We start from the raw sequence: 25,566 nt of genomic DNA, 5'->3' as shown, positions 1-25,566 counted from the left end.
TTTTGGCCAGTAGTTTTTGTTATATTACAACAAAAAACTTTAGTTTTAAGAAAGCCTAATATTAAGTCCACCATGTCAGAGGTATTTATATCTGTTTTCTTCGTAGCAATTGTTTGTGGCCATTTGGGAGAGATGCACGTTTTCCATACACATTATTTTAGAACTGAAAGAAAGCTGTGCTTGTTTCAACAAGCACAAATGATAAAAAAAATTATGTGAAAACTTGTGTCTCCCAAATGGGAATTCATCATCTGTCAGGAAACAATTTAATGATGCATTTGTTAAATTGAAATGCAACCTGTATTAAATGGCTTCAAATCTGTTTTAAATTAATGGCTTCAGCACATCCCTGCTTAGAGGTAGATTGTGTGCCAGCATGATTTACAAATTAGATGTGTGGAAATTAAGAACTGTGATGATGACCCACTTGATGGTTTTTGCTCACTTCAGTGCCATGCATGCCAATGTTTTCTGCTCTTATTAAGAACAGAGGAATGCCTGGATTCCACCCTGGTTAATACAGCTTACATTTTATCAGCATAAATACATTGCTGACTGGTAGTGCAGTCCCCCACCCACCCCCAGTCCGTAGCTGGTTAAGTGTGTGAATGCAAAAGAGCCCCAAACCTGTACCAAATTTCAGCTTTCTGTCCATTGTTCAAGCCACCTAAACAGGTGATATATGTTTGTATAAGCTGTTCCTTGTTATATTATGTAACCGTTTATATAATAGGATCCACTCTATGTACATATTGCAATCAGGCATAGTTCCCCGCCCCCTAAAGAATAGGATTAGGATTCAGATTGTAGATAAACAACAATAAATGCAAGGATGACAGCTTGCTTGCTTTAGGAAAGAAGATGAACATCATCTTCTAACAGACGAGCCTAGGATTTTCAGTTTTTCAAGAGAAGATTCTAGGTCAGCCAATAGTGGATATCTTGGTGAACCCATATCGTTTACCTGCCTTCCATCCAGCTGATTTACTACTGCAGCAGGCAGGCATGGAGTGCGGGAGGTGGGGGTTTGAGGTCAGCATGGTGCAAACAGGCCAGCAGAGCTAATCTGTGTTTGGCATCTTCAGCAGGGTTGTCTAGGTTTATGCAACAGTGCAAATGAATGGTTCATGTGATCATTCTTAAAGTTGCAGTTTAAGGGGTGCGTGTGCTTTTTATTAACTTTTTAAAAATGCTCTCTTTTTCGTGTGGAAGCCTTTTGCAGTGCAATAATTCCAACAATAGTGGAGTTTTTGTTTGCAGGCATTTTTGTTCTTCAGTTCTTAAGTGCAGCCGCCCATATTCCTTACTCGTGAATAGAGAGAGATGCATTTGACAGAGACTACTGAACTGTGGCCTCTTGTTATCTGCCTCCATCTGTCTCTGTCCACCTTTCATATTTGAATGCTGACAGATGGAACATTGTCAAGTACAAGTTTATTGATCTAACCCTGCCTCCACCATATGGTTCAGATGGAGGCCCCGAGTTTGTTCACCTAGGCTGAACCTTCCAGCTCATTTTTGTGGGGCCCTTGGTAGCTTATTTTGCAAAATACACTCAAGGAAACTAGTGTTTGGTGAGCCAGCCAGTCCTCTGCCCTGGCGTGGGGGTGGGCAGGCGGCAGAGATAGCTACATTATGCTAAAAATAGCTGGTAACTTCTCGTCTAAAAATAGATCCTCTGGATTTTTGCAGCACAAATCTCTAAATCTGATAAGCTTGGGACACATCTGGTCGTTCAAGGCCACTAATGTTTTAGGGGGGCTAGTCTAGTACACGAAATGCATGTGTGACATTTGAAGCACGTTTCTCACAATATATATATAATTGCGGCTGTACCCAAATACTTCCGTTTTTATTGAAAAGGTAGTGGCAGGGATCCACCTTTGCTGTTCTTTAGCCTGCCTGCATATGTAAGAGAAAGGTGGGTAAACATATTTTAAGGGGTTACTTGTTCATCATCTCGTCATATCTGAATGTGCTGTCTGGAACCATGCCTTAGGCATACAGTTTGGGTCATGTAAGAACATAAAAAGAGCCCTGGTAAATCGGAGCAACAGGCTACCTTGTCTTGCTCTCGCGGTGGCCAACCCAGATGTCTATACGAAGCCTGTAAACAGGATCTGAGCTTAAGAGCCCTCCCCTCTCCCAACTGGCATTCAGAGGTATGCTGCTACCAGGTGTGTGAGAGAGGATCTAAGAGTTGGTGACTGAAAGATCATTTGGACGGGGGAGAAAAGGAGGACGGAGACCTAAAATGGTCTTTGGCCACTGTATTCTGTTAGACCTTCTGTTACTTTTTGTTTGTTTGTTTTCTTCCCAGCTTTTCTTCTAATTATCACTTTCCTGTGCCCCAAGCAGGTTAGCATCTACTACGGACTGTTGAATCAGAGGAGGTACGATGGCCATCTTCAGATATCTAAAGGGCTTTACATGGAAGGTGGAGCAAGCTTGTCTTCTCGAACCAATGGATTCAAGTTACAAGGAAGGAGATTCTGACTGAACATCAGGAAGAACTTTCTGAGGGTAAGAGCTGTTTGGCAGTGGAATGGTCTCCCTTGGGAAGTTTGGGACTCCCTTTCATTGGTGGCTTTTAAACAGAGGCTGGAAGGCCGTCTGTCATGGATGCTTTAGTGGAGATTCCTGCATTGCAGGGGTTGGACTAGATGACCCTTGAGGTCTCCTCCAACTCTATGATTCCCGACGGTAATTGTTATTTTCACTGATCAAAGCTAGACAGGAGCAGTGAATATTGCAAACCGTCTCCATGTGTCTTTCCACTTTCTGCCCTGGCCGTATGGACGCTTGTCTGACAGGAGCCTCTGCTACCACAGCAGGCTGTGGAAAGTGTGGATTCACCCTCTTGAGAGTCTAACCTGCCCTCCTCTGAAGCCTTTCATTTCTGCCTAATGGTCTCTGATGGCACCTGACCTGGTAACATAGCCCTGCATGATGAAAAATGTCACCCCAACCGATAAGAGAGCGACATTAATATTAATCAGCTGCTGCACAGGTAAATAGTCAAGCTGTTGTTTAACTCCTCCAGGGGGAAAGCTGCTCTCCTGCTGCAGCACAAGCAGCCGGTGACCTGCTTTTGTGTGTCAAGGGAAAGGTGCTCCCTTCAACTCAAATCTTTTTACTATTGCAGTTTGTGCATCCTGACGTTCATATGTTGAGAATGTGTATTGGACAGAAGAACTATGTAAATAAACAAGCTGACTGCAGGTGAGTTTGAATGGTGATTATGCCTCTTGCTTGGCTACATGGGGAGATGATCTGTTTGTGGAGGGGCTGTAGCAACTGCTGACTTTTGTGTGGCTGGTTGCTTACTGTTAATCGTTAAGTCATGGCTGTTGCAGCACCCATTTTTTCATTCAGCATTCGTTTAACCTCCAGTTTGCTAGTAAAACTGAATTACTGTGTTGCGAAATGATGCAGATCTAAAAAGTGTGTTACCAATGTGAAAAGTTTGGAAAAGCTCTGGCCTAAATCAACCTTAGTCACTTTGAAAACTGAAGTGTTGCTGAGGTCAGCTGTTAGCATACACAGAGAATGTTATGTGATAACGACTGAATATGTAGTAGATCTGGAAAGAAACCTGATGTGCACTTCCAGATGTCTGAAATGATTACTTGTGATGCTTCCTGGCGTTGCTGCTGTTTCCATATTATGCTGTATTCCAGGGCACTTAATGGGCATACATATTAACAATATTAAATATTGTTTTTAATATTTGCATTAAGGCGCTACAGGTTCTAATTAATGCAAAACCAATTATTATTTTATTGTCAATACACACTTGCTTACCTGTATATTTATTATGATACATAGTGTAGAGGTATGGAGGAACAGCACCTACAACCATATTGGGGAGGGGGGCATTTTCAACAGTCCTACAGTAAAAAAAAAAAGACAAGCTGCAAATTGAACAGTACAGCAGCAGGTCCGTTTGGCTTGTGGGAGCTCTCCTGCACTGCAAATTTTCAAAACCACACAAGGGTCTCCTCAGGTGCTCCCATGTCTTTGGATCAGTGTCATTCTAAATATGTTGCTTACAACAAATTACGCTGTCCTGAATATGACAGTGGTGTCTTATGCAGCTAGTTGGTCCTAGAGGCATATCTGTCTGGCCCCTTCAGTACCCCAAGACGAGTCAGAATGGTCTTCTCTAGATCCAAAAACTCTGTATAATCTTGATTTGTCTGTTCTTCCATAAGTTCTCTTGACCGCTGGCCACCTAGTGCTCTCTGCAAGGAAGCAGGGGGTAAGTTATAAATACATTTTCTGAGTTGGAGGGGGAAAGTTAATTCTCAAAGCCTTAAAATATAGCCTGTTTAGGTAGACGATGATATACTGTATTTTTCGCTCTATAGGACCTACGCGACCATAGGACACACCTTGTTTTAGAGGGGGAGAACAAGGAAAAGAATTCTCCCCCTCTCTGCTCAGCGCCCCCCTTTCAGTGAAGCGGCAGGAGAAACAGAGCCCCTTCCATTTCTCATGCCGCTTCACTGAAGGGGTGCTGCGCAGAGAGGGGGAGATTTTTGTTTTCTTGTTCTCCCCCTTTAAAACAAGGTGCGTTCTGTGCGGTCAAGGTGAGCGGGAGTTCCTTGGAAGCCTGGAGAGCAAGAGGGTGCTCTCCAGGCTTCAGTGAAGGCAACCCGAAGCCTCAGGAGCGTGGTGGGAGTTCCTGATGGGCTCCGGGGGCTCCGGGTTCCTTTCGACCTGCTCTTTGGGGCTGGCGGTGGGGGAAGCGCTGGTTTCCCCCACTGCCAGCCCCAAAGACCAGGTTTGGGAGCAGCCTTCCCGCTGCACCCCGAGCTTGTGGGGCTGGCGGTGGGGGGAAGCGCTGCTTTCCACCACCACCAGCCTCTAAGATCCCTGAAGCCTTCAGAGTGCAGCACGAGTTCCTGCTGTGCTCCACAGGCTTCGGGTTCCTTTTGCTGAAGCCAGGAAGACCCCTCTCGCTCTCCAGGCTTCAGCGAAAGCAATGCGAAACCCCCGGAGCGCGGAGGGAGCGCTCCCTCTGCACTTCGGAGGCTTTGCGTTGCTATCGTTGAAGCCAAGTAGCCTGCATTTGCTCCATAGGATGCTCACAAATTTCCCCTTAATTTTTGGAGGGGGAAAAGTGCGTCCTATAGAGCGAAAAATGCGGTAATAATAAAGGACCCCTGGGTGGTTAAGTCCAGTCAAAGGCGAATATGGGGTTGCGGCGCTAATCTCGCTTTCAGGCCGAGGGAGCTGGTGTTCGTCCACAGACTGCTTTCTGGGTCATGTTGTGCAACGGAACACCATGGCGAGTGCCAGAGTGCGCCATCTACCTTCCTGCCACAACGGTACCTATTTATCTACCTGCACTGGTGTGCTTTCGAACTGCTAGGTTGGCAGGAGCTGGGACAGAGCAACGGGAGCTCACCCCGTCGCAGGGATTCAAACTGCCAATCTTCCAATTGGCAAGCCCAAGAGGCTCAGTGGTTTAGACCACAGCGCCACCCTTTATCAGAATATCCCAGGATGGTGTGCAACATTAAGAATACATTGCAGAACATTAATGATAAAAACATAATGAAAAGCATGTCGAGACAGCCTGTTTTCTTGTTGCCACCCTCCAGACCTCTCTGTGATGGGGGGGGGGCATAGAGGGCATCAGATAAGTGGTTGGTTTATAGAGGAGATGTGGTTCTTAAGGTTTTGAGGTCCTGAGACTTTATAAGGTCGACACCAGCACTTAGTAAATAATTATTACAATATTTTTCGCCCTATAGGACGCACTTTTTCCCCTCCAAAAATGATGGGGAAATGTGTGTGCGTCCTATGGGGCGAATGCAGGCTCCTTGGCTTCAGCAATAGTTGAAACCTCCAAAGCCTGCACTCCGGAGGCTTCGTGTTGCTTTCGCTGAACCCAGGAGAGTTTGCTCTTTGAGGCTGGCAGCCCCACAAGCTGGGCCGAAAAGCCCGCAGGAGCCGCGCACTCTTTAAAGGCTGCGCGGCTTCTGCTGGCTTTTCTAAGAGTGTGCCACTCTTGGGGGCTTTTCCCTGAGGAGGGAGAAGGGACTGACTGGCTGTTTCAGTCCCTTCTCCCTCCTGGTCGAAAAGCCAGGATGTGGCTTTTTTGGGGGGGCGGGATGTGGGGGAATTCCGCCACCTCCCGCAAAAGCAGGGAGAAGGTCTTGGAGTAGCGCACAGGCTGCGTGCAGCCTGTCCGCTGCTCCCAGAGCTGCAGGGGGGGGGATCATATTTTTTCCCTTGACTTCCCCCCCCCCTGAAAACTAGGTGTGCCCTATGAGCTGGTGCGCCCTATAGGGCGAAAAATACGGTAAGTGTTCATATTCAGGGTACAAACCCTGCTTCTAAAACAAGAACACTTTACCAGTATAGCAGCTCAAACATGCTGTATTAAAAGGTATCCTTCACTGAATTTGCTACCTCAGACATGGAATCAGTAGGGGCTGGCCCATATTGGGACAATGCGCCATGAACCCTCACTTGCCTGCCTCAAAACTGGTCCAGGGGATTGCACTGCCTGTGACAGATTCCTCCTCAATCTCAGTGATACCCTTTTGAGAGTGTGAAGCAAAACTAGTATTTGTTGGCACTAGTATTTGTTTGTCATCGACAGTAGGCAGAGCTAGAGTCAGTCTTCTTGGCCTCTGCCCTACCAGTTCCGGTGAGCAGCAGCAGGTACTGCATGTACAGATGCCATCATTTGTAACTCAGAGCCCACAAAGGCAGAAATTCAAATGCTATCTCTACATAACAGTAAATCCCCACCGCTCTCTGGTAATAACATTATAGTTATTACGTTTTGGCAAAGGCATTCAATACATGCCCTTCCAAAAGCATTTCCCACAGAGGCTGGGTTCAGACACGATGCAAAACCATTGCTTATTTTAATGCTGAAACCATGTTTTGTGTAGGGGTTTCTTTTCTCAGCCAGAACTCAGTTCTGGCACCTCAAGTAAGCACCATTGCCACTGTAAGAGAACAAGGGAGGTGTTAATGGTGAGTTCCAGAACCTCCTTTTCTAGAAAAATAGCACTGGAACCAACCATTAATTGAAGCCAGTTTACAAAGCACTGTTAGTGCTAACCATGGTGCTCTTAACTGTGGCTATCACAAACCATGGTTTTGTGTAACGTCCGAATGAAGGAAGAAGCACAAGGGAAGATGGGGAAATCTAACCTTCCTTAAATTATGATTGTGGTTAAATTTGGCTGCCCTACACTGCACAGGGTCCGACTGCTTATAAACTAAAGGAATGGAAAATAAATAGAATACATGAAAAATAGGCACATTTTTCAAAACTTTAGCACTCCTAACTTTTTTTGTCACTTTAAAAGAATCTTACCGTTTTCTTCATCATATTCTCACGCTCCATATTCTCTCTTTCTTCTTCTCTGAATTCTCGCCGCTTTTCAGAAAACTCCAGATGTTTGACTTCTCGCTCAAAGTAATGAAGGACACTAGAACGCTGATATTCCAAGGCATTTTTAGGTTATGACAGAGGCATTTTAAATATCCATCAACGAAAACAAAGTTGCCCCTTTTCCAGCCATGGGAGCCGAACCAGGTTTCCATATTACAGATGTGTGGGAAAATGAGGAAAAGAAGGAGAGAGAACCATGTACCTTCCTAATCTGAGCTGCTCAGAAGAATAGTGGGATTAAAATGTAATTTAAGAAAAGAACGAATGAGTCTCTTGGTAATTAGTTTCCCCCCCAATCCAGCCACCAGAAGTTTGTCAGTTATGCCAATCAGAGGCTGCATTTAAGTCTTCTTCCCCGACCAATGTGGCTGGCCAAGGTAATTGCCTGTTTTCCAGTTGAGTTCTGCTCACATTCCAGCCTCACTACACAATTGCCGGCTTTCTGATATGACTGTTACATAAATGCAACAAACCATTGTGTTTGCACCTCCGATCATACCTTGTCTAAATGAATGGCACATCCATTTTTCTCTGTTAGTCAACAGGATGCCACCAGATCATAGAGTTGGAAGGGACCCCAAGGGTCATCCAGTCCACCCCCCTGCAATGCCAAGCCAACTACAACATGTAACTCTTAGAAACCCATGCAAGAAATCTTGTTTGCGGCTCCCCTGCCCCAGCCAAGTTTCTGGAACAGGTTACAAACCTCATTGAGGGAAGGGTGGCTTAATGTCCATGAAATTTCCAAAACATGCAGGGTGCCAAAGTCGTCGGATACCGCTAAGAAGTGTTGCTTCGCTGTAAGAGAAGACAGAGAATGCAGAAGGAGTTGTACACAAAACACAGAAGAATTTTTTTGTGTTTAGTATTTATGGCAGAGAGCAAATGAGCTGTAAGGGTCAATTTGGGAACTCAATCTCTTGCATGTTCTTCCTAGCCGCCTTGCCTGTCCTGTTTGGCTCCTCCCCCAAACCTTATTAAACTGGAATCCCCAAATACAGTTTATAAGCCTATTTGTTCAGAGTTTGGCACTAGAGAGCTAAAAGCAGGAGCAAATATCTCAGTGTGCATACTTACTGTACAGAAATATCACAACAAAACATTACAACTTCTAACATCCAAAGATAAAAGATTAACTCTCTACGTGTCTGACTGCAGAGCTAACTACATGTTCTACATTCATATGTGCAACTGAGTCCCAGTGCTACTTAAAAACAAAATAAAAGGCCATCTGGGGAGGTTGGAAACTGGTGCTGACAAAACAAGGGGGAAAGCAGGAATGTGAAACCACATGGGGTGTCAGGAAAGGATTTCTCCTAGAAAACCACCTGGGAGTGGCTCCTGAAGCAGCTTTTCATATTTAAAAAAATGGCACCTGGACTCTGTTTCATGCATCTGCTTGTAATGTGTAGTTCACCCAAGGCCTTTTTTTCAGCACTCATTCCACTTTCAGCTGCTGAAGACGGAGGGTAATGCTAGACCAGCAGGCTTAGGCAAAATTTCATTTCTGCTTTCCCTATTCTTCCTTTCCCTTGCCATCTTATAGCCAACTGTGCATGTGATACAAGTTGATATCTCCATTTGAATTGCCTTCCTTTTTTTAAACATTGCCTTTCTTTCTAACCTGGCTGACCCACTGCAAAGTTACATTCAAAGTAAGGAAATAAGAAATATGGTACACTGACATACAAGAGTAAATCCAGGGTTTGATGCAAGTAATCAGTGCAATACAGACGTTTTGGGTCTGAGATGCTTCATGAGTCTTCTCCAACAGGTCCCAAATGTCAATATTTCCATCTTCTCTCCCAATGAAGAAAACACCTGGCCTTGATAAGGACCACTGCCCAACGGTGTATCTCTTTGCTGTGCAACTTGACTCAAGGAGGGGACCGCTCTTCATTAAAAAAGCAAAGGCCAAAAGGAAAATAGTTACATGAAACAAATACCAGATTAAAATTGTTCACCTAACACTTCCATCTTCCTGTCTTTTTTGAGTATTCCTGCCTTTTCCCATCCCATCCCATTAAAATGGTGGCTGTGGGGAAATCCCCATTAAACTCTTCATCAATTTTCAATCATTATGCTAACAGGTCTTACACATTGTACAACCAGTTGCAATTCTACGTGAGAGTGCTTTTTAAAGGATTTTGTTATATTTGGGTAGCTTAAGCGCAACTGAAGAATACAGGAAGATTAAAATAGAAATTTATTGGGGATCTGTATCCTCAGTTTATGGCAGGTGCATGGGGATATGATAAATTCATCAGATATTCATAACTGATAAATTCCACTCTGTTGGCAGAAGAAGCTACACTTGCATCGTGAATTTATGCATATACATTGAAATAGTGAAACCTCTACACCTGTGGGGAACTGGAGAATATCCTTCAGTATGTCCTGAATCAGTGGGGCACAGCATTATTCAAATAGGTGCAAGAAATAGGGGTATTTTCATGTTTTTGTTTCTTGCAAAAAATATCCAATATGTTCCGAGCTATAACAGCTCTTGATTAGAGAATCATGGCTGGTTTTAAAATATTCTGTTATATTCACTGAGAGGAGTCATCTACATATAAACCATCTGCAGGAAACTTCCCTTGAAGAATATCAAAGGAAATAGGTAAACAGCCCCCCCAAAAAAACAGCTGAAAACACGTTCCTACCTGTTCCTCACACCTTTCTGAATCACCTTGTACTACATTTGGAATGGACTTCTCACCCCTTTCTTAAGGATTTCCCATTCCAGAGGAACATACCGTGACACCTTCTTTCCATATTGCAAAATTCCAGCCTCCAACGGTGAGAATTATGTCTTTGAAAAACGGAGACCTCTGTACAGTATGAACAAGTCCATCATGGATGATGTAAGTGTTGGATGGCTTTTGACCTTACGAGAAAGAGAGAGAGAGACTGGTGTTTTGCATGTGCATACATTTGTCTCTTTGTCACATTTTATCTGGCTCTTGCAAGGTGTTGAACTAGTTGGTAAGTGACTATTCTGTGCCTTTTAAAGAGGTCAGGATAAAGCGAAAAATTGCTAGGATACTCGTCACAGAGCTACAATTCCCAGCACTCTAAATGAACTAGAGTTGCTAGGATTCTGGAGGAAGCCATGATTGTTTAAAATGGCATGTGTGCAGATGTGAATAAGGTCTCAAAGTACAGGCCCATATGCCACATATTTGCACAAATACATATAGTTCCTCAGTGCAAATTAAAGAAGGTAGATTGGGTCTTACCGGCCCCACACATTGCGTGTGCCCTGCTGCCCTTTAAGCAAAGTTTTTGTTTGTGTTTTAAAGGAGGGTCAGGAGATCTAGGTCCCTCCCTGCACAAAAAATTCCCAGGACTCAGACACCCCACCTAGGCAACCCCCTTGCATTGCCCCTTAACCTAATCTAACTAGTTCCTTTACCTACATCTAGTTTTTGAAAGATGCTCTGTTAATCTGTTCTCATCTGAACCCCACAGCACAATAATACATGCATGTATCTCCTTGAGTAATAAACCTTCGCTGCAGTGTGCAAGGAGAATTTAAAGTCCATATGAAAATTTGTCAGGAGTTTCTGCCAATATACCCACGTGATTTCTCCTGATATAAACGTTTTGCCAAAGCAATATTACCCTGAAGACACGCACTTTTTAAAGCATTGCTTGGCTGGAAAACTACACAGCACAATTTGGAGAAGTGTAAATTTTCAATGGTGGTTTCGTTTTGATTCAACTGTTGCTTTGGAAATGCGAAGAGAATTGAATTTATCCCCCATGCCCCATTGCTAGTAGTAGTGTTCTCAGCATTTATTCGCCTTTTCTACCTCTCCCTCTCTCTTTTACTCAGCAACACCTCTCTAATGCCAAACTCACTACTGTATCCTGTACAGCTGAGTAACATTAACATTGACTGAAGAAACTGTTACATGCAGATTTCTTTCAGAACTGTGTTGTCCTTGGTTAGTTTAAAAAACCAAAACAAAAGCCACCCAAATCCCACAGCAATCCCTGTCCACCCAGAGAAATTCAAAGCATACTAAGCAGTCTTCCTGAGTCCCCATCTCTCTCCATCTTCCAGTCGGTATAAAGGACTTCACCATCCTGCAATGCCATAAAGTGAAATACTGGTCACAATTTTTTTTTTTTTTTAAGCTGAGCTTTGATCTCTTTTGAAGCATACAAAAGTGTTTGCAAAATTGAAACAATTTCCTGCATGATGCCTTGTTTTTAAGATGGGCCACAAGCTGAGAGAATGAAGAAGAAATGCCGGGATGGTTTAAGAGGCGCTTTGAAAAAAACAAAATACTTTATGGTGTGGTTATTACTTTTCCTTTAAGTTCAGGCCTTGCATTCTCCAATTGTCTCTTACCCTCCCCCACCTTAAAGAACAATTGTACACCCAAATGTCCAACTTACCTCAGTCCCAACAAAAAAGCTGCTGGTGACATTTTCTAGCAGCTTCAGAGGTTTCATGGACGTGGCCTGTATCTCGCTATATGGCAGCTTTTCCACAAGTGCCTCCTGTTTGACTTGGGGCTGTGTTTTGTCTTTGGAAGAATGTGGATAAAATCACTATGCAAATTGTATAAACAAAAAAACTCGAAACTTTCCACATTCCTACTCACTCATTGCTATCATTTTACGTGTTTTGCATTAAAAACAACCACTACTAAGCACAGCAATCGTTCCCATTAATTAATGCCTTTCATCTACCATCTTTAAGCTCAGGTGAGCAGAAGGTGGCAAGCTATGGAAAATCCACATTCCAGAATTGTCATTGTCCTGCAGTTTATTCAGTTCGAGCAGGCACATCCAACAGGTAGATCGTGATCTACTGGTAGATCACTGGCTCCCCCAAAGCAGCTCAACAAGTTTGTCTCCCCGAAGTTTGTTTCTCCGTGTTTTATGAGAGAAACTGCTGTCAGTTTCACCAGGTTATGTTACGGCGAATAGACATGCCCCGAGAAAAGAATGTATGGCATTTAATGATTGTGCTCTCTCAAACTCCTAGGGACCAAGGACACCTCCCCCCCCCAAAAAAAAAAAATATTTGAGGGAACCAGCCTCCTCCCCGCCCCCCGTTGATGAGCATTGCCATTAAAATGGTGTGTGCGCGACATGTATTTTGATCAATTATGTGGGGTGGGGTGTACCTGGCCCCCCAATATTATATTCAAGTTTGCACCCCTGCTCCCTCCCCCCCCCCCACCTCTCTCCACTAAAAGTAGATTTAATAAGCACCCACATTACAGGTATAGTGTTGGGTTTAGAGGTTCTGCAAGCAGAAAGCTTACTTCCTGTGCTCCCCCAAACCTCTCCCCAGAGGGTTAGGGGCAACCCTGAATGGTGTAGAAACCAGGTGGAGGGAGATATGCTGGCATCAGTCCATATGTATATATAATGCATGCATATATAATGTAAATATATATATATATACCTTGAATTTTGGTATGGTAATGCTCTTCTCTAAAGCTAAGTTTTATAGGGCTGTACTCTGCACCTGTATCTGTCTTGGGCAGGTTCACCTGTTTTAAGATACGAAGAGCATTGGACCGTATACTCCACAAAGAAACTTGAGTTAAAAGTTACATCACTTTCTGGTGTGTCCAGACAGAAAGGCAGCTTACACATTCAGTAGTACTGAGATAAGAGATCAGAAGCATTAGTTGTGCCATGCGAGCCCTCACCGACCTGGTGCCTGCCAGGCGATTTGGACTACAACTCCCATCAGTCCCTGTGGGGCTTGCTGTCCAAATCATTTTTCCATTCATAAGTTCAGTTCCTTTCCATTTCCACATCAGACTGCATTTTCTTTTAAAAAAGGAAAGTCCTTATGTGTACTCATCAGCATTTTAGTATGAATTTCTCCCCACGAACACGTTTTCCTATGTCATTTTGCCTAATATACACCTTTTTCCAAGCAGGTTTCCCTCCATAATAATGCATTTGTGCCTGCTATTTTCACGAATGCACACTTTACCCTAGGGATGCAGGGGTTTTTTTGGTAAACATTCCCCGGTTGGAGAATTGCACTGCGAAATTCAGAGCTGTGCGAATTTCGTAAAAGGCAAAAGATTTATACGATCTGAAGAGAAACCAGAAGGACCGCTGTGTTTCAGTTTGCATTTTCTTTTGGAACAGGTGGGTTGGGTAGGGCTTGCTTTAAAATGAATCATGTTTATCCACCATCCCTGCTGCAGAGTGGGACAATTTGTACATGCAATTTTAAATATTTTTTTTTCCGAAACATAAGATTGCTCAGAGAGAAACCTCACTGCCTTGAGGAGATGAAAAGTACGGTGAAGAAATTAACAGTAAAACTATATGCTGTAGCCACATCATCCCTATCAATAGATCTTGGCGGTTCTCCTAAATTCACAGCCCCATACCTTAATGAGAGGCCTCCAGCAGAGATCCAGGTGTTTGAAGGTAGTAGGCACATCAGGCGGAGCCAAAATCAGCTTATCTTCCTTTTTCTTCTCACTTGAAGGCTGGAGAGTAGGCCTGTGAGCTCGGAGATCCCAAAAATATATTGTGCTGCGGAGGAATAGACAACGATAGAAAAGTTAGGTTGTAGATCCAGCCTGCCTCATCCACTTTCAGTGAGATAGCAGTTGTTTAGGAACGGCCGAATACATCAGGTAAGCAGATGTCACAGAAAAAGGAGCTCCTTGGGGTGCCAAAAGGATTACAGTACGCTACAAATGGAGAGCATCCGGCAGGGTAAAAGGTGAGTCCCTACTGGGGTGCCAACCAGAAACAGGTCAAGATGGGAGGTGGTGGAGAAGTAAAATGAGCAGAAGAAAGCCCTAAATCCACTGATTAATCTACAATAAAAGGGGAGGATTCTTACTCTCATCCAGCCCTGGGCAACTTGTGATTCATCCTCCAAGCCAAACGCAGCCCATTTTAGCTATCTGATAATCCCCTTTTTGCAGTTTCAGGTAGGTAGCATGAAACAAAATATCTTTCAAGCCTCTTGATGGGTTTTCCATACATGGCAGACTGGCTGTGGTTAGCTTGGGTGCACGTCACGAATTCTAACCTTGAGCATGTGGGGGGCAAGGTAATCCCAGTCAGTCGCTGAAGCCTCTCCTATTTGGAGGACTATTCCGAATGCCGGTGTGAAAGGCTTCCCTGCTCTTAGTCTTCCTTTGCCAACACACTAAATCTAACATCTAGACACTCCACGGCATGTGCAAACTCAATGGTAATGGAGCTGCTGAAGAATACTCTTATGTGAAAATGCTTGTGCTAAAGTAAGTTTTTTTTTAAAAAAAGTTATGCAACATTCCATAAAGCGAAACCTTGCAGGTAACATTTTTCAACAGCTTAATTGGTAGTATGGGACATCAGGATTCTCTTCTCTTATCTATTGGTATTCAGTACAGTGGTGCCCCGCAAGACGAACGCCTCGCAAGACGGAAAACCCGCTAGACGAAAGGGTTTTCCGTTTTAGAGGCGCTTCGCAAAACGAATTTCCCTATGGGCTTGCTTCGCAAGACGAAAATGTCTTGCGAGTTCCTGCGGGTTTTCCCCCCTTTCCCCCCCTTTTTCTAAACCGCTAAGCCGCTTATCAGCTGATCCGCTAAGCTGATAAGCTGCTAAAAGCCGCTAAACCGCTAATCCGCTAAGCTGTCAATGGGCTTGCTTCGCAAGACGAAAAAACCGCTATACGAAGAGACTCACGGAACGGATTAATTTCGTCTTGCGAGGCACCACTGTAGTCATTACACAAAAGGAGGAGGTTTGTTACACCAAACAATGGAAAGAAAGAGAGGGAATTGAAGAAAGAGTGAAGACAGTACCTTATCAAACTGGTTCAGAAGTCACAATCTGTTTGAAGACACTGCCAAACCACAGTTTCCTGGTTATGGTATCACAGGAAACTGATTTAGGAAATCGAGGTATCTTTGCCAAAGCAAGCCACAGGAGAGCAGAAGCAAAGAGGATGGGCAAGGAAGGAGCCTGCAGGCACACAACTCATTCCTGGTCCAATAAACCATGGTTTAAAAGTCGGAGATTGTGACATCTGAACTGGGCCTTGCGTAATAAACCTTGAAGAAGAAGAAATACTTACCAGTCTGGTGAGCAGGTGACAAGCTGCACACAAACTCCAGCTCTGTTTTCAAACATAGTGCCCATTCTGTTGACCTTAGAAGTAGCAAGTAAAACAACCTTTATTAGAAACAAAAATACAAAATGCAGTAGCTATACAAGTACTTTGGTGAAGGCATGCTCAATAGCAGGGATGGGGAAACTGTGGCCCCCCCCAGCTGTTAAGAACACAATTGTGGCTCTGCGATGGAATAGGGATCTCCTAACAACTCCAAGCACCCTTAACAGCTAGACTGGTGACTGGGGGCGGCCGCCGAGACCACATAACACCGGTCTTGAAAGACCTACATTGGCTCCCAGTACGTTTCCGAGCACAATTCAAAGTGCTGGTGTTGACCTTTAAAGCCCTAAACGGCCTTGGCCCAGTATACCTGAAGGAGCGTCTCCACCCCCATCGTTCTGCCTGGACACTGAGGTCCAGCGCCGAGGGCCTTCTGGCGGTTCCCTCATTGCGATAAGCAAAGCTACAGGGAACCAGGCAGAGGGCCTTCTCGGTAGTGGCGCCTGCCCTGTGGAACGCCCTCCCATCAGATGTCAAAGCGATAAATAACTACCTGACATTCAGAAGACATCTTAAGGCAGCCCTGTTCAGGGAAGTTTTTAATCTTAGTGTATTTTAGTGTATTTTTGGTTTTTATGGAAGCCGCCCAGAGTGGCTGGGGAAACCCAGCCAGATGGGCGGGGTACAAATAATAAATTATTATTATTAACAAACTACAGTTTGCAGGATTCTCTGGAGGAGGCCATGAAGGTTTAAACTGGCATGATGCTGCTATCAATGTATAGAGCAGATGGGGCCTAATTCAAATCTTGCCTCTTTCATAAACATGCTAGGACGCCTAAGACAAACCACTGCCATACCCCCTCGACTGCAGCATGACGATCATTTGGCCTACCTTACAAAGCTGTTGAAAGGGTTGTTGAAATAATGTACGTAAAAAGTGTTTGGAACACTGGGGAATTATCTATAGTCGCTGTCATGAGGACAGGCTAGAAATTAACACTCAACATCCGTATTCACACTCAACATCCATATCACACAACGTTTTTTTTAAAGGGCACAAGGGAAACACACACAAACACGAGTTACAAGCGTATGCAGAGTTTTTCATGCAATAATTAAATTTATCTCGTTCACCAAAACACAACGAAGAAGTATGGTGTGAAGCAGCCCTTTGAAATTACACGGGTAATTAATACTGAGCTTAATATGCATGGGTTGCTTAGTATAGATCACTGTTCCTGTGTTGGTCCCAGACAGTTATACAGATGTAACAAATAGGGCATTATTTGTAATTTTCCTCTTTTGCATTAACGGTACAAATATGAAATACTTAGGATGAACTCTTACCTCAAAAAACTCTGGCAACCACTGTATATCTGTTATTACTGATTTATGGCCATATTCGATGGAAGAGACTGCACAGTATCTCACCAAGTGTGGCTCCTTCCCAACTTGTTGTTCCAGCATGAAACTTGGCTGAAATTGAACACAAATTAGTGTCCACTAATTTCCATACATGACAGAATCATAGAATGCTGAGAGTTGGGAGGGACATGAGGGTCATATGTTATCCAACGCCCTGCATATAATCTAACCCCTTGCAATGCAGGAATCTTTCACCCAACACAAGGTTTGAACCTGCGGCCCTGAGATTAAGAGCCTAATGCTCTACCGACTGAGCTATCATTTGCATCCATTGCATGACCCAGCTCTTTCTAGTTTTTCCATGCTTTCCTGGTGGGCATTGCTTCCTTCATCCACTTGCCATTCCTGTTTTTATAGTGAATAATTTTGGATACATCGGGGGGGGGGGGGACTGCCAAGCATTCATTGATACAACCTGACCTATCAAGCTAGCCCATATTCTAGGAATTGAGTGAATTTTTTTTCCACATTTTTTCGTCTATAAGTCGCCCCCATGTATAAGATGCCCCCTATATGGGGGGGACTCAGATTTAAGAAAATGGGAGGAGAGTGACATTATTTTTTAGGGGAAAAAGTTATACATTGAAAAATGCGGTAATACTTCTACATTGTATGAGCGTATGTTTTTCAGGGGCAACTAAAAGCACAAAGCCACAGTTTCCTTTCACACCTGAACTACCGTATTTTTCGCTCTATAGGACGCACCCGACCATAGGATGCACCTTGTTTTAGAGCGGGAGAACAAGAAAAAAAAAAATCTCCCCCTCTCTGCTCAGCGCCCCTTCAGCGAAGCGGCAGGAGAAACAGAGCCCCTTCCATTTCTCCTCCCGCTTGGCTGAAGGGGCGCTGTGCAGCTCTCCCTCTCTGCTGAAGCCAGGAGAGTCTTGCTCTCCCGGCTTCAGCAAAAGGAACCTGAAGCCTGCAGAGCGCAGCAGGAACTCGCGCTGCACTCCGAAGGCTTCAGGCAGCTATCCCTGAAGCCTGGAAAGCGAAAGGGATCGGTGTGCACCGACCCCTCTCGCTCTCCAGGCTTCAGTGAAAGCAACGCGAAGCCTCCAGAGCGCGGAGGGAGCGCTCCCTCTGCGCTTTGGAGGCTTCGCGTTGCTATTGCTGAAGCCAAGGAACCTGCATTCACTCCATAGGATGCACACACATTTCCCCTTAATTTTTGGAGGGGGGAAAAGTGCGTCCTATAGAGCGAAAAATACAGTAGTCCCTTTCAGATCCCTTGAAAGGATCGTTGCAAATTTCAAACACTTGTTTCTTCAATAAACTATAATAAACGGTGCAATGTGTACATTCTCAGGCCTATGGTACTTTGCTCTACATACTGCATGCAATAAACAAATGCAACGTGGGAACTGGGCATTCACTTTCCCCGGTGGTCACAAAAATGGAAATTGCTAATGGCTATAGCTTTGGGGTGCCTTGCAGAAGCGTCTTCCTGAAGGGGAGAAAGCAGAGCCGAGCTGATACACTAGCTTCCTGGCAGGTGGGCTGCTGTTGCTGAAAGGAGAGGGGAAAGGGAAGGGAATGTGATGGCAGGGACGTCGGTGTGACATGAGCACACCAAAACAGCCTGGCGGGGCATTTGCAGCATGCTAGCTTCTCTCCCGCCACCTCCTCTCCCCTTCTGGCAAGCCACAAGCAACCCACCTACCAGAAAGCGAGCGTGGTGGATCTGCCCCACTTCCAGCCCCTTATTCCTACGTTACACTTGTGTGTGCGCACAAGTGCTCTGGAAAGCCTGCAACTTCATCTATGCACAGAAGAAAACGTGAAGCAATTCTCAGTGGTTCCTTGAGGAATTCATGATACGGAATGCTAAAAGCAGAATCTTTAAAAGTACCAACCATGTTAACTGTGGTATTCTTGCTCCCGCCTGTACCGGACTTCGCATTTCGTAACCTCTCTTCGTATGCTGAAATGTCCCACAGTACAACCTGGAATGGGAGGGCAGAGAGGGGAAACGACACGTTAGAAGGCAGATTGTCCTGTTTTAATGGACACTTTAATGTGCCACGTGATGGAAGGGTAGAATATGACTCTACAGAATATGCAGGGAGGGCTAGCTGAGCTCACAGTACTGTTAGTACTATTCTATTAGTACTATTCTATTCTGTTAGTACAGTTCTATTAGTACTGTTTTGTACTAATAGAAAGGGAATCATTTTTATTTTATTTTTTAAAAAAAAACATTAACATGTCTCCGGTACTGGGGAGTCCCACACAATGGCATGGGGATTCCAGGCGTACTTCGATAAACCCTGAATTATCTAAACGAGGGTGTGGTGCAATATCTAGGGAGGCCTCAAAGTACTCATGTAGGCAAAGTTAGCATTCTGAGCAGGGCTTGGCCAATGCAGTGCCCCCAGGCACCCATGGGCCCACAGAGGTCTTCCCTGGCACCCATAGGATCCCACTCCTGTGCTGAAAGTAGGCTTGAAGGAAGCATTCTGCTGTCACCAAAAGAAGGGGTTGTAGTGTGTGCTTGGTTGTGGTGTGTATGTGATGCCCCAGGCATTTTCTCCAGTTTGCAAATGTGACCACAGACCCCAAAAAAGGTTGGCAACCTCCGATTTCGAGGGTTAGATGAGAATGACCAGACCCTGCATGGGCCTTAGCCCTTGCTGGTCCCCCAAACATCTGCAAACCTGCTGGAGCAACTTATTCCACAATACTGATGTAGAAGAGGTATGTTGCAAATGCAAACAAGTAGCTGAAAAGTAATGGAATCCTAACCTGTCCGTTTATACAGCCTCCTGCAATGATGTTGGGATTGCTTGGGGAGAACTGAAAGCAGTAGATATCTTCAGGGCACTCCAGCATCAGCTAGAAAACATAAATATCCACATGGGGAGGGAGGAATAGATCAGATCTGAGGACAGTCTTATGCTGAAATTATTGGTTCTGTTCTTTAAACACCTCAGAAACATTCAAACCCTCCTTGAAATACCTGGGGGTGAATTGGGTCTGCGAAGCTCCAAAAGAGAATTGGTGCTTTCCACAAGAGCAGTCGCCCAGAGTTGTTCACCCGATCCTCGTAAGACAGTCGCTCTGTTACTGCCACTGCGATAATCCCTGATTGAAGACAAATGTCATTTCACCTTTTGCAAGGGTAAAGCTTTGCGTCCGTTTAAAGTAGTCCACGTCCACACCCAACCACGCTGTCAGAAATTGCGGCAAGAATTGTCCAGGGGTGTTTTAGAGGAGGTACAAATCCTAAAAGCTAATCATCACCTTCACTTCTTGATGGCAGTGAATTCCACAAGCATTATGTGAAGAGATGTTTTTCTTTTGCCTGTCCTCAGCCTTTTACTAATCAAGTTTCTGGGCCACCTAATGCGATGTTGGGGAGTGGCAGTGAAGAAACAACTCTCTTATCTGCTCTGCCGACATTGTTCTAGTCGTTACAGACACTGCTTTATATTCTGCCTCCTTAGTGGAACACTACTGCTCAGGGCTCTAGCCTGCCTGCAGCAGGAGTCTTAAAGTAGCATGGGTTACCGGTGCCCGGGGCCGTGTGGAAGGCGGGTTGCGAGGGAGGGAAATGGATGCAAGTATGCATGCACATTCAACGGCCTAACAGTGTCTGCATCACCCAATAGGTTGCAGCCTCAGGGATAAGAAAAGGAAGTCATTCCATTGTTTGGAGAGCTCACTTCCTAGTTTGCATCATTTTCAATGGAAGCCCACACCTGTATTGAGGCAGTGTCGGGTGTTGAAATTTTGCGCCCCTAACAATTTTGGGCCTGGGGCAACCACCCCGTGGTTCCCCCATGCTACGCCACTGGTGTTAACATGCAGCTTGACTCTTAAGAGATCATGGTAATGAAGCAGAAGGGGACTGCAGCAATAACACCCGTTTTACTTTCATTTCTGTTACAGCTTGCCTATCGTGAGGTAACCCAAGTTTGCTAAAACGGGGGTAGCCAATATGGTGCAGGCCAGATGTGTTGGATTCCAACTCTCAGCATCCCTAGCCATTGACTGCTGACTGGGGACTGGGGCTTATGGGAGAGTTGAGGTCCAACAGGATCTGAAGGGCACCACGTTGACTACCCTTGTGCTAGCACGTTACAAAAGATTTCCTCATCTTATTTTCCTTCGTGTTGCTGATTTGTTCAGAGAAAGGGCCAGTGGAATGGGCACAGTGGCTAATCTTTAAACCCAAGACTTCGGAACAACCCTCGCAAAGTTTCTGCCCACAAACCGAACGCTCTGCAAACTTTACCATAAATGGTTGGGTGCCAGCAGACACAGCTCACGGTCCTGTCCTTGAGGTAATGCAGGTCTGTGAATGACTGGTACTCCTTGAGGGAAACGTCGGACTTGCCTGCAAAGCCACTTTCATCTTCCGCAAGGGCTTTCCAGTCGTCAAAGAAGGCATTCAGGATCTCATTCTGCTGCAGTGCTATCTCAACTCTGGAACGGGGACATGTTTTTGTTTTTTTTTAATAAAAAAAAAATTCAGATACTGCATCTCAAATTGTGGTATAGTGTTGATTTGTTATTTTGGGGAATTTTTAAAAATAGTGTCACTAGCACTAAAGGATTATGTGCCATGGCTTTTTTATTTGATCCTGTAGACCAGTGTTTCCCAAACTTGGGCCTCCAGCTGTTTTCAGACTGCAATTCTCATCATCCCTGACCACTAGTCTTACTAACTTGGGATGATGGGAGCTGTGGTCCAAAAAAGCTGGAGACCTCCCAGTGAGTTTGGGAAACATTGCTCCAGACCTATTACACAGATTTTAGGCACACGTTTGAGAGGAAGACATTTTCTACATGACACCAGGAGCTGCTCAAGATGCTGGAGATAAAAAATATGTCCAGGTGCCTTATAGAGTGGTCATGTGTCCTCCTTTACAGAGGACAGTTCTCTGTTTGAAGGGCTGTCTGGTTTAAAGATTAAGAACCCTAAGGAGGGAAAGCTGAAGTCTTCAAAATCAACAGTTTTATATATAATTTCTTGGGCTGAGTTTTCCTCAAGTCACCCTAGCCTCATACTTTATGACTGCAAGAAATATTGCCTACGTCTCCATACAGAACTTTCAGTGGGCCTTGATACTTCACCTTAAAGCCACAGAGACAATGAAGTCTTTCAGGTCTTCCGATGACAAATACTTTTCTTTTTCTTCATCTGAAAAGTCCCTTGGAAAATACTGCGTTGTTGCGTTTTTGGGGTAGGTCCTAAGGCGAGTGAAAACATACTGTTCAGAAAAATTTGGGAGGGAAAAGGAAAATCCAAAACAATGAAGGCAGGATTGATGAAACTTCACAGAGTGTTTCCTCCTTTAGCCAGATTTGTGTATGCCACACATTTCCCAGTGTTCCCGCATTCCTGCTCCACAGCACCATCTGTTACTGATGGGAGATGAGAAAGCACACAGGTAAGTCTGGCTAAACCAGCTGTGGGCAGCCTCTCTGACCTGTGGGCCTAACTAGGCCTATGCTTGAAGGCATATAAGACATCATTTGTGGGGCTGGCAAAGTCATGCTTGGACCTGTCAAACCTGACCCACCAGTGGCAGCGGAGAGAAGGATTTCATGCGCCTCCTCCACGAGAGGTCCGGAGGGTGGCAACACAAGAACAGGCCTTTTCTGCGGTGGCTCCCCACTTGTGGAATGCTCTCCCCAGGGAGGCTCGCCTGGTGCCCTTTAGGCGCCAGGCGAAAACGTTTCTCTATAACTAGGCCTTTGGCTGATTAACATCCTTTGGCCTTTTGAATGCGTTGGGGGTGGGGTATTGGCTTGTTTTTGTTTCGTTATGTATTTTGTGTCCGCATTTTGTAGTTTTATGTTGTGATCTTCGGATGAAGAGTGGTATACAAATTTAATAAATAATGAATAATAGTAGTAGTAAAAAATATGAGGAGTGGAGAATAACTTTTTTTTTTTTATTAGACCCATCTAATATTGTGCCTAGTCCCATCCTCACAAAAGAAAATGTAGTTGTTTGTTAGGAAGTGATGTTTGAAGTACATAATCTCAGGGAATAGTCAGAATACATATCCCTGGGAATGATCTGAAGTTGCATAATATAGAAACCACCTTTAAAGTGCTATTATACCACATTAACAGTACAGTGGTACCTCGGGTTAAGAACTTAATTTGTTCCGGAGGTCCGTTCTTAACCTGAAACTGTTCTTAACCTGAAGCACCACTTTAGCTAATGGGGCTTCCTGCTGCCACCACACCCCCGGAGCATGATTTATGTTCTCATTCTGAAGCAAAGTTCTTAAACCAAGGTAATATTTCTGCGTTAGCGGAGTCTGTAACCTGAAGCATATGTAACCCGAGGTACCACTGTAATGGATTTCACCCCCCAAAAAAGAAATCATGGGAAATACAGTTTGTTAAAGGTGCTGAGAGTTGTTAGGAAAACCCTCACAGAGCTACAGTCCCTAGCACCTTTAACAAACTACAGTTCCCATGATTCATGGGGAGGAGCCATTAAAGTGACTATTAAAGTGCTATGCTACTGCTATAACAGTATGTTGTGGTTAGCAATCCTTGTTAAAGCTAAGCAAGTATAAGTCTGGTCAGTAACTGGATGGGTGGCCAAGTAGGAAGCCCATGTACATTGCCTTGAACCACATCAGGCAAGAAAGGCAGGATGTAATAAAAATAAATAATCTGAAATGGCGCACTCTGCTTCATACTGCTCTGCTTGAAAGTAAATTTTAAAAAGTGAAAAGTGCCCGATTCTAGATTTCCCTCCATTCAGATAACGAAAGAAAATAACATGGCCCAAAATTAATGGGGGCATTGTTTCTTTTTAACAATTATTTAAAATGGTAGAGAGAGAGAGTGTGTCTTATACTTACCATTTTGTTTGAGTTCCTGTTTCTTCTACTATCGGGACAACCTGAATGCCAACATTTTTCTCAAGCTGCCGAATGGTAAAGTTCTTATCGAAATAACTCGTACATTCCACGTAGCCGTGTTTGGGGTCAGCCGAAGCGTTTCTGTTGTGAAATTTAACCCGAGCCCCAAATTCTCTCTGCCGCCGAGAAATCTTATATTTAACCTGAAATTTCAGCCAAAATATTTCTCAATGGAAACTCTTGTTTTTTTATGTTTGACTGTGCATTGTCTTGAGGGTATGGCACACAGCCATAAAATAGAGAATAACAGATCTTTAAGATCTCTTACAGGACCTGCGTTTGATCTGATTTTATGACCATTTTTCAACATGCTCATCATTCCCCCATGGGAAGAAACAACTGAACTCTTGGGAAGTGCTTGTTATGAGACCAGTTTGTTGGTGGAGTAGTCTCTTCTGTGGAGTATTTCACAGGTTACCACCTCATTTTCTCTGCTTAAAATCCACACTTTGGCCAAGGCTAGCAAAGATTCTGTAAGAGTTAGGTTTTTGTTTTTCTAGATGCTTTCTAAATCCACCCCCTACTCAGGCTTTGAAATCTGAAAGATTTCTAGTCAAAATTGGGCAATCCAGGATCCTACAGTTTATTGCTTTTAAAAATATAGTATATTTAAGACTGTTATTTAAAGTAGACAGTCGTACCTTGGCTCTCAAATGTCTCGGCTCCCGAACGATCGAAACCCGGAAGTAAGTGTTCTGGTTTTCGAACGTTCTTTTGGAAGCTGAACATCCAACGGGGCTTTCGCAGCTTCCGATTGGCTGCAGGAGCTTCCTACAGTCAATCAGAAGCCGCCCTTTGGTTTCCAAACGTTTTGGAAGTCGAGCAGACTTCCAGAACGGATTCCATTCGACTTCCAAGGTACGACTGTATAAGACACTGTTAGGAAGACTGACCTTTGTCGTTCTTTCCTTAACCGATTCTTCTTCAATTTCTTTTTCACTTCCAAGCGAGACCCAAGGTTTCCACACAGGAGGCTTGTACACATATTCTTCTGGGGTGCCCTCTTTGACCTCCCCTTCCTCTTCCTCTGGCTCGGGAGGCTATCAGGAAAAATATTTGCAAATTTATCAATACAAAGTGTATCAATACGATACAAATAAAGATAAATGCAGTATTTTTTATTTTATTTTTTAAAATGCCTTACATGTAAAATGCTTTCCTTGGCCTCTTCCGTTGCAATAAGATAAAATATTTGCCCATATTTTAATTCCCTGTCAAAGACTACCAGAAGTTCTTCCCCAGGATATTCCTGTGTGAATACAAACAGTTGAAAAGTTTTAAGCAGTTTTAAATGATTTCTACATCCAACTATAACTGACAGTTGAAGGAGTTGGATAGGTTTAAGCTTGGGGAAAAGGAGACCAAGGAGATCTGATAGCCATCTTCAAATATCTCAAGGGCTGTCACATGGCAGAGGGAACAAGCTGGTTTTCTCCTGCTCTGGAGGGTTAGGGCTCGAACCAATGGATTCAAGTTACAAGAAAGGAGATTCCAACAAAACATTAGGAAAAACTTGAGAGTAAGAGCCATTCAACAGTGGAATAGCCTCCTTCATGAGGTTGTGGACTCTCCTTCCTTGGAGGTTTTCAAGCAGAGGTTGGATGGTCCAGTATACCTGAAGGAGCGTCTCCACCCCCATCATTCTGCCCGGACGCTGAGGTCCAGCGCCGAGGGCCTTCTGGCGGTTCCCTCATTGCGAGAAGCAAAGCTACAGG

At 44.3% G+C, this 25,566-nt stretch overlaps 1 protein-coding gene across 5 annotated transcripts in view; it reads right to left on the bottom strand.

Moving 5' to 3' along the window:
• Positions 1–3,228: 3,228 nt before the first annotated feature.
• Positions 3,229–25,566, bottom strand: part of DNAI3 (dynein axonemal intermediate chain 3) — a 34,352-nt gene continuing 12,014 nt past the window's right edge. For 2 of the 5 annotated variants that reach the window (XM_079981257.1, XM_079981258.1), the window contains exons 5-23: positions 24,996–25,100; positions 24,745–24,891; positions 23,792–23,994; positions 22,038–22,154; positions 21,196–21,386; positions 19,918–20,042; positions 19,704–19,793; positions 18,815–18,904; positions 16,884–17,012; positions 15,495–15,568; positions 13,804–13,951; positions 12,852–12,939; positions 11,831–11,961; positions 11,452–11,515; positions 10,180–10,310; positions 9,113–9,317; positions 8,130–8,221; positions 7,346–7,468; positions 3,229–4,244 (exon numbers count right to left, since the gene is read on the bottom strand). In XM_079981257.1, coding sequence (XP_079837383.1) covers positions 4,098–4,244; positions 7,346–7,468; positions 8,130–8,221; positions 9,113–9,317; positions 10,180–10,310; positions 11,452–11,515; positions 11,831–11,961; positions 12,852–12,939; positions 13,804–13,951; positions 15,495–15,568; positions 16,884–17,012; positions 18,815–18,904; positions 19,704–19,793; positions 19,918–20,042; positions 21,196–21,386; positions 22,038–22,154; positions 23,792–23,994; positions 24,745–24,891; positions 24,996–25,100 — 2,400 coding nt within the window. In that variant the 3' untranslated portion in view covers positions 3,229–4,097. Of the gene's footprint in view, positions 4,245–7,345; positions 7,469–8,063; positions 8,222–9,112; positions 9,318–10,086; positions 10,311–11,451; positions 11,516–11,830; positions 11,962–12,851; positions 12,940–13,803; positions 13,952–15,494; positions 15,569–16,883; positions 17,013–18,814; positions 18,905–19,703; positions 19,794–19,917; positions 20,043–21,195; positions 21,387–22,037; positions 22,155–23,791; positions 23,995–24,744; positions 24,892–24,995; positions 25,101–25,566 lie in introns of those variants that run through there. The other 3 variants (XR_013840023.1, XM_079981259.1, XR_013840022.1) reach the window with 3 other exon arrangements.

Source organism: Podarcis cretensis (genome assembly GCF_951804945.1).
Source record: "Podarcis cretensis genome assembly, chromosome: 6".
In the NCBI taxonomy this organism is placed as follows: domain Eukaryota; kingdom Metazoa; phylum Chordata; class Lepidosauria; order Squamata; family Lacertidae; genus Podarcis; species Podarcis cretensis.
The sequence above is the reverse complement of the archived record's forward strand: the minus strand, read 5'-3'. Positions and strand labels throughout refer to the sequence as shown.